The sequence below is a fragment of the Petromyzon marinus genome, unplaced genomic scaffold (genome assembly GCF_048934315.1).
Source record: "Petromyzon marinus isolate PM22_M1 ecotype Great Lakes invasive population unplaced genomic scaffold, UKy_Petmar_22M1.pri1.0 PM_G_Scaffold_29, whole genome shotgun sequence".
Taxonomy (NCBI): Eukaryota; Metazoa; Chordata; class Hyperoartia; order Petromyzontiformes; family Petromyzontidae; genus Petromyzon; species Petromyzon marinus.
The window spans coordinates 7,630-21,159 of record NW_027422861.1 but is presented as its reverse complement, the minus strand read 5'-3'; the positions used below and the strand labels follow the sequence as shown (position 1 = coordinate 21,159).

At 50.0% G+C, this 13,530-nt stretch overlaps 1 protein-coding gene and 1 long non-coding RNA gene across 3 annotated transcripts; one reads left to right on the top strand and one right to left on the bottom strand.

Moving 5' to 3' along the window:
- The first annotated feature begins 435 nt into the window (after window positions 1–435).
- LOC142914715 (uncharacterized) lies at window positions 436–9,114 on the top strand. Of its 2 annotated transcripts, none has more exons than XR_012935490.1 (3): window positions 436–521; window positions 1,664–1,726; window positions 7,869–9,114. It is a non-coding gene; the product is annotated as an uncharacterized LOC142914715 (long non-coding RNA). The 2 variants fall into 2 exon arrangements; XR_012935491.1 differs by lacking the exon at window positions 7,869–9,114 and adding an exon at window positions 2,844–4,711.
- LOC142914714 (uncharacterized) lies at window positions 5,582–13,324 on the bottom strand. Its single transcript, XM_076061140.1, has 4 exons — window positions 13,179–13,324; window positions 10,319–10,795; window positions 9,179–9,397; window positions 5,582–8,198 (listed from the first exon to the last, which is right to left on the bottom strand). The coding sequence occupies exons 2-4, from the start codon at window positions 10,770–10,772 to the stop codon at window positions 7,900–7,902; spliced, it is 972 nt and encodes a 323-aa protein (XP_075917255.1). The 5' UTR covers window positions 10,773–10,795; window positions 13,179–13,324; the 3' UTR covers window positions 5,582–7,899.
- Window positions 13,325–13,530: the final 206 nt, after the last annotated feature.

Sequence of the window (13,530 nt, the reverse complement as noted above, 5' to 3'; positions counted from 1 at the left end):
ACGGGTTCAGCGCCCACGCCCCCATCCCTCCACAAATGGGGCGGCCTCATTAACATAATTTATTCAGTTGGAGAGCCGCTCTTGGGAGAGAAGTGAAGTCATACTACTTCCTGCTGTCGCGAGGTAACAGGAAGCTGCCGTGTGCGCGCTTGCACTGAAATCCGAGGTGAGAAATTCTCATCGTTGTGGTGGTGGTGGTGGTCGTGGTGGTGGTTGTTGTTGTTGTTTACCAAGGTAGAGCCTCTCTCTCGTAGGGATGTCGGTTGAGTAGCAGTGAGCATGGGAATCGATGTCCAGGTTGGAACTTTACAACGCGGGGCCTAGCCTCCTGCCCTCGCCTGATTGCATTCACTTTAATTATATCTCTTAAGTTTAATTTGTCTTCACCCGGCTCGCCACTTTGTAACTTTGTTTTATTGTAAATATTCACGCAGTTTTTATTTTTTTTTCACCAGGCCAAGCCCGCTTGAGCTGCTATACCGCTCTTGTTATCAGAAGCGACCTGCCCACAACAACACAAGGTGAGGCTTTGTCAACGTGTGTGAATGTTTTGACTTAAAACTTTGGTGACTGCAGGAATTAATATTCTTGGTTCTGTCGGTAAAGTCACGTAGATAGAAAATTAAATAAAAATAACAATAAAATGAACAAATAATTGTAAGTAAAGCAAAAAACTCACGTCGTTTTGATCGCAACACAAGTGCTCTTTATTTAATGTAATTGTATTATCTGTTATTGTTATTTTCTATCTACGTAACTTTACCGAAATCAACAAGAATACGTGTGTCAATGTCTTATCGGTCAAAGACGCTAAACGGAGTGACGCGCAAACTCCAAATATACAGCAGGCGTCAGGGTCGGGATCGAACCCACGACTTCCTGTATACCAGGTGAGGTAGTTAACATCTCACCACGGAGAGAGACACGCAAACTCCAGTTAGCCTCAGCTATGTTCGTTGATCCTCAATTAATTACTTGGTGGAGTGAGGAAGCATTCATGCCAAGCAGATGAAGGTGGCCAGGCGTGATTCTAGACACGCCACCGCCTGTTTACCCAGTGACAGTGTACAGTTTGTGTTTGCAGTAACGTCTATTAACTCTGTTGAACACGGAGGTTATAGCGTAACAATAGTTTACTTTTGTTTTCCTCTGGAACTCTTTATAAGAATGGAAACAGGAAGTTAACACAGTATGCACATGCAGCTGAAATCGGAACTGTTCATCCCAGCATTTAAGGACATCTGAGCCTGGATTCACACCTCTAAGTTGCGATTGAACATTAATTTATGCATAACACAAATAGTATTGTTTTCAACACCCTTTGCTATGTCAGCTGAATTTAGCTTTCATATATATTCCTTTTGTAGCCAGACAGCTGAAATTGTGTGCTCGGAGTTTTGGGTGAACATTCATTTTGAAGATACGAGGGCTTCCAGGCATGTTTATGACATTTGCCCTCTCATTGTGTGCCATAACAGCCCTGTGATGAATTTGGGAAACGTTTTTACTACATCATGAATATATGAATAAGTATAGACGTGTAAGTCACGTGTTACTGTGTATATATATGCATTCCTCTGTGCCTCGATACTGACGTGTAGATGGTGTGGATATTATTTTTTTCATTCTGCAGCTGACGCTTCCTCTGACGCTTCCTCCGCAGAATTGGTCTGCTGGAGCAAATGCACTCAGCGCAGCTCGGTATGACAAGGCTCCAATGCGACCGGTATGCATACAGCACGGATCGTACTGGAAATTTGACTCGGCACGAGAGAACTCACACAGGAGAGAAACCCTTCAAGTGCACTGTGTGTGGGAAGGCGTTTTCACATTCATCTGTTGTTAAAAGACACCAGAGAACACACACAGGAGAGAAACCCTTCAGGTGCACTCTGTGCGGGATGGCGTTTGCACAGGCTCCACATCTTCAAGTACACCAGAGAACACACACGGGAGAGAAACCCTTCAAGTGCACTGTGTGTGGGAAGGCATTTGCAAGTTCATCTAATCTTGTAATACACCAGAGAACACACACAGGAGAGAAACCCTTCAAGTGCACTCTGTGCAGGAAGGCGTTTGCACATTCATCAAATCTTCAAGTACACCAGAGAACGCACACACATCAGAAGATCCACAAGTAGTGCAGTCTGAAATCAGTTTGTGAAAGTCAAAGTGCCACCATGAGCCCATCCCTCATGAAACACGAACCGGAAAAAAATCCCAGCTTGGAGACTTTTAAAGTTATCGAGGTGAAATATGAAGAGGTGATGGTGAAATGTGAAGAAGTGATGGTGAAGAGTGAAGAAGTGATGGTGAAGAGGGAAGAAGTGAAGGTGAAATGTGAAGATGAAGATTCAACTCCAAAATGGGACCTTCACATTGATGGAGGCAACGTGAAGCAGGAGAATTCTGACTGAGGCAGAGCGAGGCAACTCCCAGCAGTTTGTGGAAGTGGAGGTGTGGGTGGACTTCCTAGACAATACAAAGTCAAGTGGAGACCCGGTAGATGTGTAAGCTTGAGACAGTCGCTACAATAGATGCACCTTTGTCACAGGCCTTTAATGAAAAGAACGCGAAGTTGAACACTCAATTCCTAGGTTCAACCTGCAGAGTAAGAGCGAGCGGCCAGTCTTTGTGGACTTGTGGGTTGGGTTAATCTCTAACCAGGAGCGAGAGCCAATAAGCTCCCAAGCATTCACTATTTTATCAATTGCATTTATATGGTGCTTGCTTAATCGCCTCTACGTGACTTTACCGAAAGAACCAAGGAGAATGGATCCCTGCAGTCACAAACTTCAAATCAAGATTGCCTCAGCAACTCAGAGTTTTGTATCTCGTTTCAGACACTCGAAGAGCATCCCCAAGTAGCAGCTGCCCCTGTGTGGCACAAGGTGGTGGCCCTGCACCGGCCTGCATGTGGACAAGAGCCTGTCAGTAGGGGTCGTTGGTTGATGTGGCATCTTAGTTGTGGAGTTTGTAGGTAATTTTTCGATTTAAAGCTTTCGTGACTGCAGGGATTCATCTTCTTGGTTCTTTCGGTAAAGTCACCGCATTGAAGGGAAACAATTAAATAATAAAATATAAACCATACATTTTTTATTAATAATATATATTTTATTATTTTATTGTTGCCCTTCAACGTGACTTCACCGAAAGAACCAAGAAGGGAAACAATACAAATAATGAAACAATAAAATATATATTTTATTAATAAAATATTTACATATATTATTAATAAAATAAATATTTTGTTGATAAAATATATATTTTATTGTTTCCCTTCAACGTGAATTTACCGAAAGAACCAAGAATATGAATCGCTGCAGTCACGAAAGCTTTAAATCAAAATGTATATTCATATTCTTGGTTCTTTCGGTAAAGTCACATTGAAGGGAAACAATAAAATAATAAAATATATATTTTAAAATAATTAAACATATTTTATTATTTTATTGTTTCCCTTCAACGTGGTGACTTCACCGAAAGAACCAAGAATATGAATCGCCGCAGTCACGAAAGCTTTAAATCAAAACTTTCTCGATCTCCGTTAAGCAACGCGAGAAACATCGTCACCAAACCGCCGGCAACAACGTCGCCAATCCTTTACTTTGTGCACACGTCACTATGCCACGTGCACACGTCACGATGCCACGTGCACACGCCACGATGCCACGTGCACACGTTGTGTACACGTCACTATGCCACGTGCACACGTCACGATGCCACGTGCACACGTCACGATGCCACGTGCACACGTCACGATGCTACGTGCACACGTTGTGTACACGTCACGATGCCACGTGCACACGTGCACACGTCACGATGCCACGTGCACGCGTCACGATGCCACGTGCACACGTCATGATGCCACGTGCACACGTCACGATGCCACGTGCACACGTCATGATGCCACGTGCACACGTCACGATGCCACGTGCACACGTGTTGTGTACACGTCACGATGCCACGTGCACACGTGTTGTGTACACGTCACGATGCCACGTGCACACGTTGTGTACACATCACGATGCCACGTGCACACGTTGTGTACACGTCACGATGCCACGTGCACACGCGTTGTGTACACGGAACCGCCCCCGTTACCCGCCGGGTAGGTGGCTACGAGTTTTGCCCGAACGCTCGACGACCCTCGCCGCTCGTTCCCCGAGCTCCTTGGCCCGCCACCCAGTGGCGTGGGCTCCGTTGCGAGACCTTTGACGTCCGCTCGTGCTGTGGCCGAAACGTCGTGATTTTTTATTGTTTTATTTTTTTTACCCACGTGACTTTACCTAATAGAACCAAAGAGTGTGTGGATCCTCGCGGTCACTAAATCTTCAAATCTAGAATTTTTTTGCTCATCTGCTTCGGCACCGTCGCCGCGGTACGTCGGGACTCGCGAGCGCGCCACGCCGCCCCACGGTTTGTTATTTAGGGTCGCGTTCCTTAATATTTGTTATTTGAGTGAGCCTCGAGATTTATTGTTTTCCCCCAATCGTTGACGCGGTTTCAACACCATTCTCGAATTTGCGCGGCGTTCTGGTTTTTGTGTGCGCGGGCGCGTCGAAGGATTATCGACTTATTTTCACGTCAGCTAAAGTTTCCACAGCCACGTGATTTGCAACGTTCCGCGCGTACGAGCTTGTCGCCCCGATCGCACGTTTGCCGCCGCGCGATTCGTCCGAAACGCTAAAATAAACAACCGCCGGATGAACCGATAGCGCTTACATCACTCACTCGTCCTCACTCACACTCCCCTCTCTCACTCTCTCTCACTCACTCGTCCTCACTCGCTCACTCATCCACCAACATCCAACATTGGGGCCGGATTCGGGCGTGGGGGGGGGGGGGCTTCAGGGGCTGCAGCCCAGGGGCCTCGTCCAGCTGAAGCGCCTCCAGAGATGAAGTGAAAAGTGATTTCAGTTGCGCATGCCGAATTTTATTCGTCGTTAGCCTTGTAAAAAAAAATACTTTTTATTTTTCTTTAACTTTGTTTTCCTTTTGAACATTTTTACCGGGGGGCCTCACGGTACCTGTAGCCCAGGGGGCTTACACAATCTTAATCCGGCTCTGTCTTCAGTGAACTCCTATTAGTATTTGCCCTAACACGCTGTTAAGGCTGGGGGGGGGGGACTACTGGGGGGTGTGGGTTCTGTTCTTGTAAGCGCACGGGAAGGGTGCGGGGTGCTCGCGTAGCCTTAGAGATTAGGTCGTGCAGGTCAAGAGGTCACGCGCGGGGGAATCACGTGGTGAGGCGCGGCCACGTGTCTACCCCAACTGGCGATCTTCCCATCAGCATCGGGGCCCCTGACTTGTCGCGGTGAACTTTCGAGGGCCCACCACAACTCTACGCACACTGCCTCCTCTCTCTCTCTCTTGCTCTGGTAGAGTTGGCTTCAGGACGACCATAACGCCTCTCAGAACAATATAATATTACCGTGGAGGCGTCCTGGTGAGTTTGGCCAGGGCGGCACGGCGATAAGGGGGCGATAACCGATGAACGCAGACGAGGCGGTAAGATCACAGCTCACGGGCAGAAAAAGCTTGGTGGCTTTTTTGCCACCGCAGCCACGATTGAAGGGAGGTATTCAGCCGGAAAACGACAGATCGTAGCTGACGACGTATTTGCGGATTTCGGATCCGCTCCGAATTGGCGAGGAATTTTGAACGCGCGTCCATTTCGTGCAACTTTTATTCATAGGTTTCAACAGTCGACACGTAACCATCCGTGACAATTACAGAAACACATTGAACATTCCAAAAAAAGTCGTGCGTGCACACACGTCATGTGATGCGCGTGCACACGTCATGTGACGCGCGTGCACGTCATGTGACGCGTGTGCACACACGTCATGTGACGCGCGTGCACACGTCATGTGACGCGTGTGCACACGCAACTATAAAAATACTGTGCTGTCAACAAACATGTGGAGGTAACTGCGTTAACCAGTCCCCCAGTACTTAGAGGTACATTACGCTCCGCTTCAGAAATGTTTCTCGAGGAATCTCACCAACGAAATATTTTTTTGTTATTTTGTGTTTACATCAACACTCTTCTGGGATCTTTGACGAGCCATATCCTCGTGTATCATCATTGTTCTTGTATAAAGCCCTCATTGGATTGATTGTAAGGATATTTGGTGCAATAAACACAGCGGTGGAATAATACAAAAAGAAGGATTTACCCTTTCTGGCAATAAGGCGGCAGGTGTTAAGATGTTCAAACACCAAATGGACCCCTGTTACAAGGCATCCAGTCTGCATTAACCACACATACTTGCGGTAAACCGCTCAAACAAATATACTTCGGTAATGTATGCATTGCCCTTTAAGCTGATTGGCCTACACAACAACATGGACTCTTACGATGGGTGTATCTCACACTCTCTGGGTGCAGTGCCTCCTGCTAATAATTCCTCACTCCCAAGCCAGCACGCGTTCTAGGGAAACGTTGAGAGCCCTGCTTGTAGGAGAGATTGTGAATACTGCTGAAATATATTTCCATTCTCTCTTCACGTGAAACACAAATGCTTGTACTGGTAGGAACCTCCTGGTTATTACACTACCAGCCCACAGGGGATTATTGTGTCCGTCCGTCGTGCATCCAAAAATGGGAGGGGAGGGGCTGGATGGGGAGGGAGGGTCTGGGTGGGGAGGGGAGGGTGGGGAGGGGCTGGGTGGGGAGCGGCTGGGTGGGGAGGATGGGGCTGGGTGGGGGGTGGGAGGGGTGGGACTGGGTGGGGAGGGGCTGGTCACCCCGTGGTGCCCTTATAAAACTCAACGTTTTACATACTCACGCCGGCTTGTGCCCGCCCTCACAGTCGGACCTATTTGTGGAATACACCACGTGGTGGTGCCGCCGTTGACCCTGGCCATTGACCGAGCAACCCAACGTTCCTACCAGCTCCCTCCGCAGGAATGTGTTTATCGATTAACCTTCTTCAAATCAGGGATTTTTGTAACATTTTAGCTGTCACAGTGGTCGCTGTTCGTAACTACGCCGTACTCTTCTGCACCTTATAGCAGGGCAAACTGTCTGAAATGTTCAGCGATTAAAGGTTTCAGTCGTGAGGAAGCGTTTGTTAATAATGTGGGCTTATTAAAGTTAGTCACTGTTATGTTGTCCCCAAAGCAGTTTGTGGCATGCGATAACCTTAATGTGTGTCCTCTGTTACAAGCTACGTCTCAATTTACGGATTGAAATTTAATTAATCATACCTCATCATCACCACTCATCGTGTAATTATTTAACCCTCTACAGTCGATTTAATTAATGCGATGAGTGTTCTATATTGGATAATTTAGAGGGCTTCAATCGACGGGCTTGAAAGACTCCGGCTACAGCTTATATAAAACTGTCATCTCTTTCGCAAAAATGTTTCTGCAGTTTGCCCAACGGCCCACAGAAGCATGTCACGCGGAACTACCACCAGGAGCCACGGCTTCCCTACGCGCATGGCGATCCAACCAACATTTTAAATTCTGAAACCCAGAATTATTCGACAAATCAACTTTAAGATTTTGATTTAAAGCTTTCGTGACTGCAGTAATTCATATTCTTAGCTCTTTCGGTAAAGTCACGTTGAAGGGAAACAATAAAATAATAAGTTATATGTTTAATGATTTTATTGTTTCCCTTCAACGTGACTTTACCGAAAGAGCTAAGAATACAACTTTAAGATGGCAATGTTTGCGCAGTCAACTCGCCGAACTTAAGAACCCAATATAATCACGGCTGGGCAGCTGAAACATTGATTTAAATGGTTGCTATATCAATGTTTCTGAGCCCTCACGCTCGGTTCGTGACTACTACAACACGACCATTTAAAAGACCCTTCCCCCGCCCCCCCACCCCCGTCTTGTTCGACCAGGTCTTTCTCCGCAACGGCGAACCGTGCATCCTCACCGACCCTCCTCCCGGCGGGGCGGTCTCCTTGCGCAAACCCGGAGCAGCAGCTTCAAGTGCTTCTCCAGCCTCCTCCCCCACTGCTTCCCGCGCCCGCGCCGCCGCCGCCCCGCGTCGCCCACGGCGACGAGCAGCAGCTCCCGGACGTGGGCGGCCTTCCCTGCGCCGCGGCGGGCCAGGCACGACAGGAGCAGGCGGCGGACGCCGCCCGCGAACCGCAGGGTCGCGGCGTCGCACGGGCCCTCCGGCCGGGGCGGCGGACGAGGTGGCGGCAACGGCGACGGCGGCGGAGGCTCTGCAGCGGAAGGAAGGGAGAGAGATGTAAAGCGCGTTGTTCCGAGATCACCTTTCGCAAGGTGGACGAGCCAGCTCGTTCGCCAATTGGGAGGCGCGGGCGTCGTGCCAGCTTGCAGTCAGGCGACCGAGATCCGTTCCAGGTTGGCGACTCAGAAAATTATAGATTTAAAGCTTTCGTGACTGCAAGGATCCATACTCAGCTTAAAGGTCGCGGTCTGAGCGTGGCTGTGTTTCACTCCAGCGCTGTCCTCGAGACAGCCTGGTCCGTTTACCTGATGAAGGCCGCTTGTTTTGTGGCCAAAACGTCGTGATTTTTGTTGTTTTATTTTTTACCTACGTGACTTTACCGAATAGAACCAAAGAGCATGGACTCAGAAAATGCTTCCATAGCCAGCGAGACCGCGTCGGCGAACCTCTCGCTGTGCTACCGGTCGGTCACGTCCCATCGCGTGGAATTTAGCGTCTCGTTCAAGTGGCGAACGTTCCGATCGTTTTCTATTCCTGCAACGTGGAGAATGAACCGGCGACCTCTTCACGATTACGTTAGAATTTCTCAAAGACGTACATGCACACATACATCCAAAATGTACTGCGGTTGTAGTAGTCTTTTTAAACGGATAAATACGTGACCGTGGACCAGATTGCGAACGCGTGTCCAACCCGGTTCTTTCGGTAAAGTCACGTTGAAGGGAAACAATAAAATATATATAAAACAATACAATTCTCACGACCGTTGTTTTTTTCACACCTGATGATGACTGCTTGTGTTACGGTCGAAACGTCGTGAGAATTTTATTGTTTTATATATTTTTATTATTTTATCGTTTCCCTTCTACGTGGTGACTTTACCGAAAGAACCAAGAATATGAATCCACTGCCGTCACGAAAGCTTTAAATAAAAATTTGATGCCGTCGATCTACGGTTGCTGCTAAAACGACGCGTCCGTGTGGAAAAAAAGCGAGCGGGAGAGCGGTCACCTGCCGGCCCCGCGTCCCCGCGCTCGCGACTCTGCGCGGGCGCCCGCCGCCGGTGGCAGGACCAGCAGAGCGCGTCGTGCGTGGAGGCCCCGGGCAGCAGCTCCACGGAGCCCGGGCCGGAGCAGTTTGTGTGTGGGCGGCACGGGGCGTCCGCCGACGCCTCGGGGGAGAAGAATCCCCGAGGGCACGGGGCGCAGCGCGTGTCTTCGCGCGGGGATCCTGCAGAACAACGGAGACGCGAGACGGGGGGGGGGGGGGGCACGGGCAGGCAGAGACGCGGGACAAAATGTAGAGATGTAGAGATGCGTAGAGAGAGAAAGATGAGAAGAGAATAGGCATAAATTTCGATTTAAAGCTTTCGTGACTGCAAGGATTCATCTTCTTTGGTTCTTTCGGTAAAGTTACCACGTAGAATGAGAATAAAATAATAAATTAACACAATAAAATTCTCACGACGTTTCGGCCACAACACAAGTGGCCTTCTTCAGGTGAAAGGAACAGACCTGTCGGGACGACTTGAAGCTCTGTCGTCCCGACAGGTCTGTTCCTTTCACCTGAAGGGCACTTGCGTTGTGGCCGAAACGTCGTGATAATTTTATTGTGTTATTTTATTATTTTATTCCCATTCTACGGGGTGACTTTACCGAAATAACCAAAGAAGAAGAAGAATAGGCACAAATTGGCGCCGGGAGATAGCTGGGAGATAGGAGAGTGGAGATAAGATTCCCCCCGACTTGACGAGCACTGGCCGGCGGGGCACAGTAAATACGTTTACAAATGAATGATCATCAAAGGAGTGAAAGTAGGAACCAATTGATTTCTGAGTGGGGTAGAAATCTCGCGCTGCGCGCGAAGGAGCTCTGTCCCGATGGAACGTGAACGATTTAACCTCTAGCCAATGAATGAAGAATGCATGAACGGGGAGTTTGGGCGTTCGTGCGTTTTTCGCCGCAGGGATCTGTTGACGGGGGAGGCCACGCGGAACGAACCCTTATCGATTCAACTAATTAAATCGGACGCAACGATTGAGCGGCGTCTTTGGTCACGGGCGAATCGATCGCCGGACGAATGGCAACGACACACGTAGTGTAGCCCAGCCCCTCCCCGCCCACCCCGCCCCGCCCCCCACCCCGCACGTGCCTTTGGTGACGACGCCGTGCCCGGCGGCACAGCCGCTGTGCCGCTCGCAGAACTCCTGCGGCAGCGTCAGGAAGGTGCCCGGCTCGCACTCGCACACGCGGTCGTGCGTGGGGCTGCACTCCTTCGCGAGCCGCTGGCCCTCCTTGCACGGCGGGCCGCAGTAGAGACACCGGTCCAGGGAGTTCCAGAACTGCGTGTAGTGGCGCGGCGGGCACGGCGTGCAACGCGCCTCCACGTCGGACGCGTCCTCCAGGAGGAGCTGTTGCTGCTGCTGCTCGCTGGCCTTGGTGGAACACGGCAGCGAGACGTGGTGGCCCGGGGGACACAGCCCGCACGGCGGCTGGGACGGTGAAGGCATCGGCGAGACGTCTACCGACGCCGCCGCCGCCGCCCCCGTCATCACCACCAGCAGCAGCAGCAACATCGTCGTCGTCATCGTCGTCATCATTGTCATCGCTAGCGTAGCCCCGATGCGATCTGCGAGGGGGGGGGGTGCGGGAGGAGCGCGCACGTTTTGTGTTTAAGCACAGGCGGGCGGGAGATGCCGTGCATCGCGTTACATCGCTGGTGCGTCGTCACCAGCGACCGCTGAGAGACGGCCGTGGGTTGGCGGGAGCGTCTTCATCTCCGCCAAGGATCGAGCGTGGCTGACGACAACGATGACCGCGTGGCTGACGACAACGATGACCGCCGCGTCGAGATCAGCAAGGCGGGGGGGGCGGTATCATCGCCGACCATTCGATGGGCACCGATGCGATCACCACAAGTGTTGTTCGGCAAAGAGACGGACCGCGCGGGGGCGCAACGAGACGAAGGCAAAACCGCAGAATTCAAACGCGAGTTCACAGACAACGGGGATAAAACAATGAGACAAATTATACATTACTCATTGTGTTTTTTCGGTAAAGTCACGTGTGTAGGAATACCATAACATTATATTAAAACAAATCAATCACGATGTTTCGACCGCAACACAAGCGATCCTCATCAGGCGTAAGAAACGAATCACGGAGGCAAATACAACGAGGAGAGACGAGAATTCAACAAACCTAAGGAAAATTACGTGATACACAACCAGTCAGGTCAACAACACAGACACTTACCTGGCGGACCACGAATTTCAGAAGAGTGTTAAATTTCGTGTTCAACCTCTGGATTGAACATACCAGCATAGACAGAGTGAACAAATACGAGGTACAAGTCAGAAATACAGAGACACCAAGAGGCAAGGACGGACAGAGAAGTGAGGTCGGATGAAACGGAAGCCTTAAATAAGAAGTGAAGGTGGGGGGAGGGGCCAGAGAGAAAGGACGGGGCAGGAGGAAACGTCGTGATTTATTTGTTTTAATATAACGTTATGGTATTCCTACATACGTGACTTTACCGAAAAAACCAATGAGTAATTTATGCAGTCACAGAAGCTTTAATTCTTTATTAACACACTTCTACGGGGAAGTTACCTTTACATCGTGATTGATTTATTTTAATATAACGTTATGGTATTCCTACATACGTGACTTTACCGAAAAAACCAGTAACTAATTTATGCAGTCACGAAAGCTGTAATTCTTTATTAAATAATCCATTCTTCTGGAATCTTCTCGACACAATCGGATCGTGGTGGTGGGGGGGGGGGTGGATGAGAGGACGGGGATCTTGGGACATCGAGGTGGGGGGAGGGATACGGGGAATGTTTGGTGGGGAGTGCGAGGTTGTATGCCGAGTGGATCTCCACATCCTGCCGCACAGAGACATCAGCAGGGGACTCAAGCCCCAAGCCTGGGGCAGTGTCGCGAGCGACTTCGGCATTTCGCCTTGGTCAAACGCTACAATCACGTATTCCAATCACGGCTCCAACTCTTTATCAATCGCACGATTTGTAATAATAATAGGGTTTTTCCCCTTTTTTTCTGGCAACAAAACTGAAACCTTTTAACAAGGAATCATGTCTACTGCATTAACCACAATACCTGCAGTCAAAATGCAAACAAAAAACATACTATGATAATATATGTGGCATTGTCCCTTAGAAAGAAAGCCGTCCCTTGGTGTGGACCAACCAGTTTCAAGGTCAATGCATTATATATTATCATAGTATGTTTTTTGTTTACATTTTGACTGGAGGTATTGTGTAAAGTCACCACGTAGAATGAGAATAAAATAATAAATTGATAAAATAACACAATAAAATTCTCACGACGTTTTGGCCACAACACAAGTGGCCTTCATCAGGTGAAGGGACAAGACTGTCTGGAGGACAGCGCTGGAGCGAACAAAGCCAAGCTCAGACCTTTAAGCTGTGTGAGAAGAAACAGAGCGCCTTGACAAAGGAATTAGCATAGCATTTAGCATTGAAACGGCTTGTGTTGTGGCCGAAACGTCGTGAGAATTTTATTATTTTATTTAATCAATTTATTATTTTTATTCTCATTCTACGTGTTGGTGACTTTACCGAAAGAACCAAAGAAGATTAATCCTTGCAGTCACGAAAGCTTTCAATCGAAATTCCGACTTGTGCTTTTTAATCGATTTGTGTACACGCCACGAGGCTCTCTCCGCTCGTCGCGTTCACCGCGGCAGGGAGTCAAACTTCGGCCCCCACTGTCTCAGGTCACGCTCGATGTACCCAAAGACAAAGATCCCCCGGGTAGCCTCCGGCAAGACCGCCGGGGGCAAAGCGCTGCCGGCGAGCAGGGCCGCGAAGGCCGGGGAAAGGTTGCACGAGGCGGGAGGGTGGACCAAGCGCCAGGGCCGCACCCGACGAGGAGCTCACTCGAGGCCGAGTCGACCACCGGGGGGCACGGCCAGGAACGGCGCGGGCGTCCCCACCGCTCCATCCTCGCCGCGTCCCGTCTCTTACCTCGGGGGGCGTGGAGGCGGTGCGGAGCCCCGGGCGACTGTGAGTGGAGTCGCCCTTCGGATGTGCCGCTCGCCACTCGCTCGCTTCTCGTCGACTTGTGGGAAACTCCCCACCCCCACCACCACCCCCACCCCACCCACGTGCTCAGCCACCGAACAGCAGAGCCAAGTGGCGTGGGCGGAAGTGACGGGCGTGGGCAGGAAGTGAGGCGTGGGCAGGAATTGAGGCGTGAGCGGAAGTGAGGCGTGGGCAGGAAGTGAGGTGTGGGCAGGAAGTGAGGTGTGGGCGGAAGTGAGGCGTGGGCAGGAAGTGAGGCGTGGGCAGGAAGTGAAAGTGACGGGCGTGGGCGGAA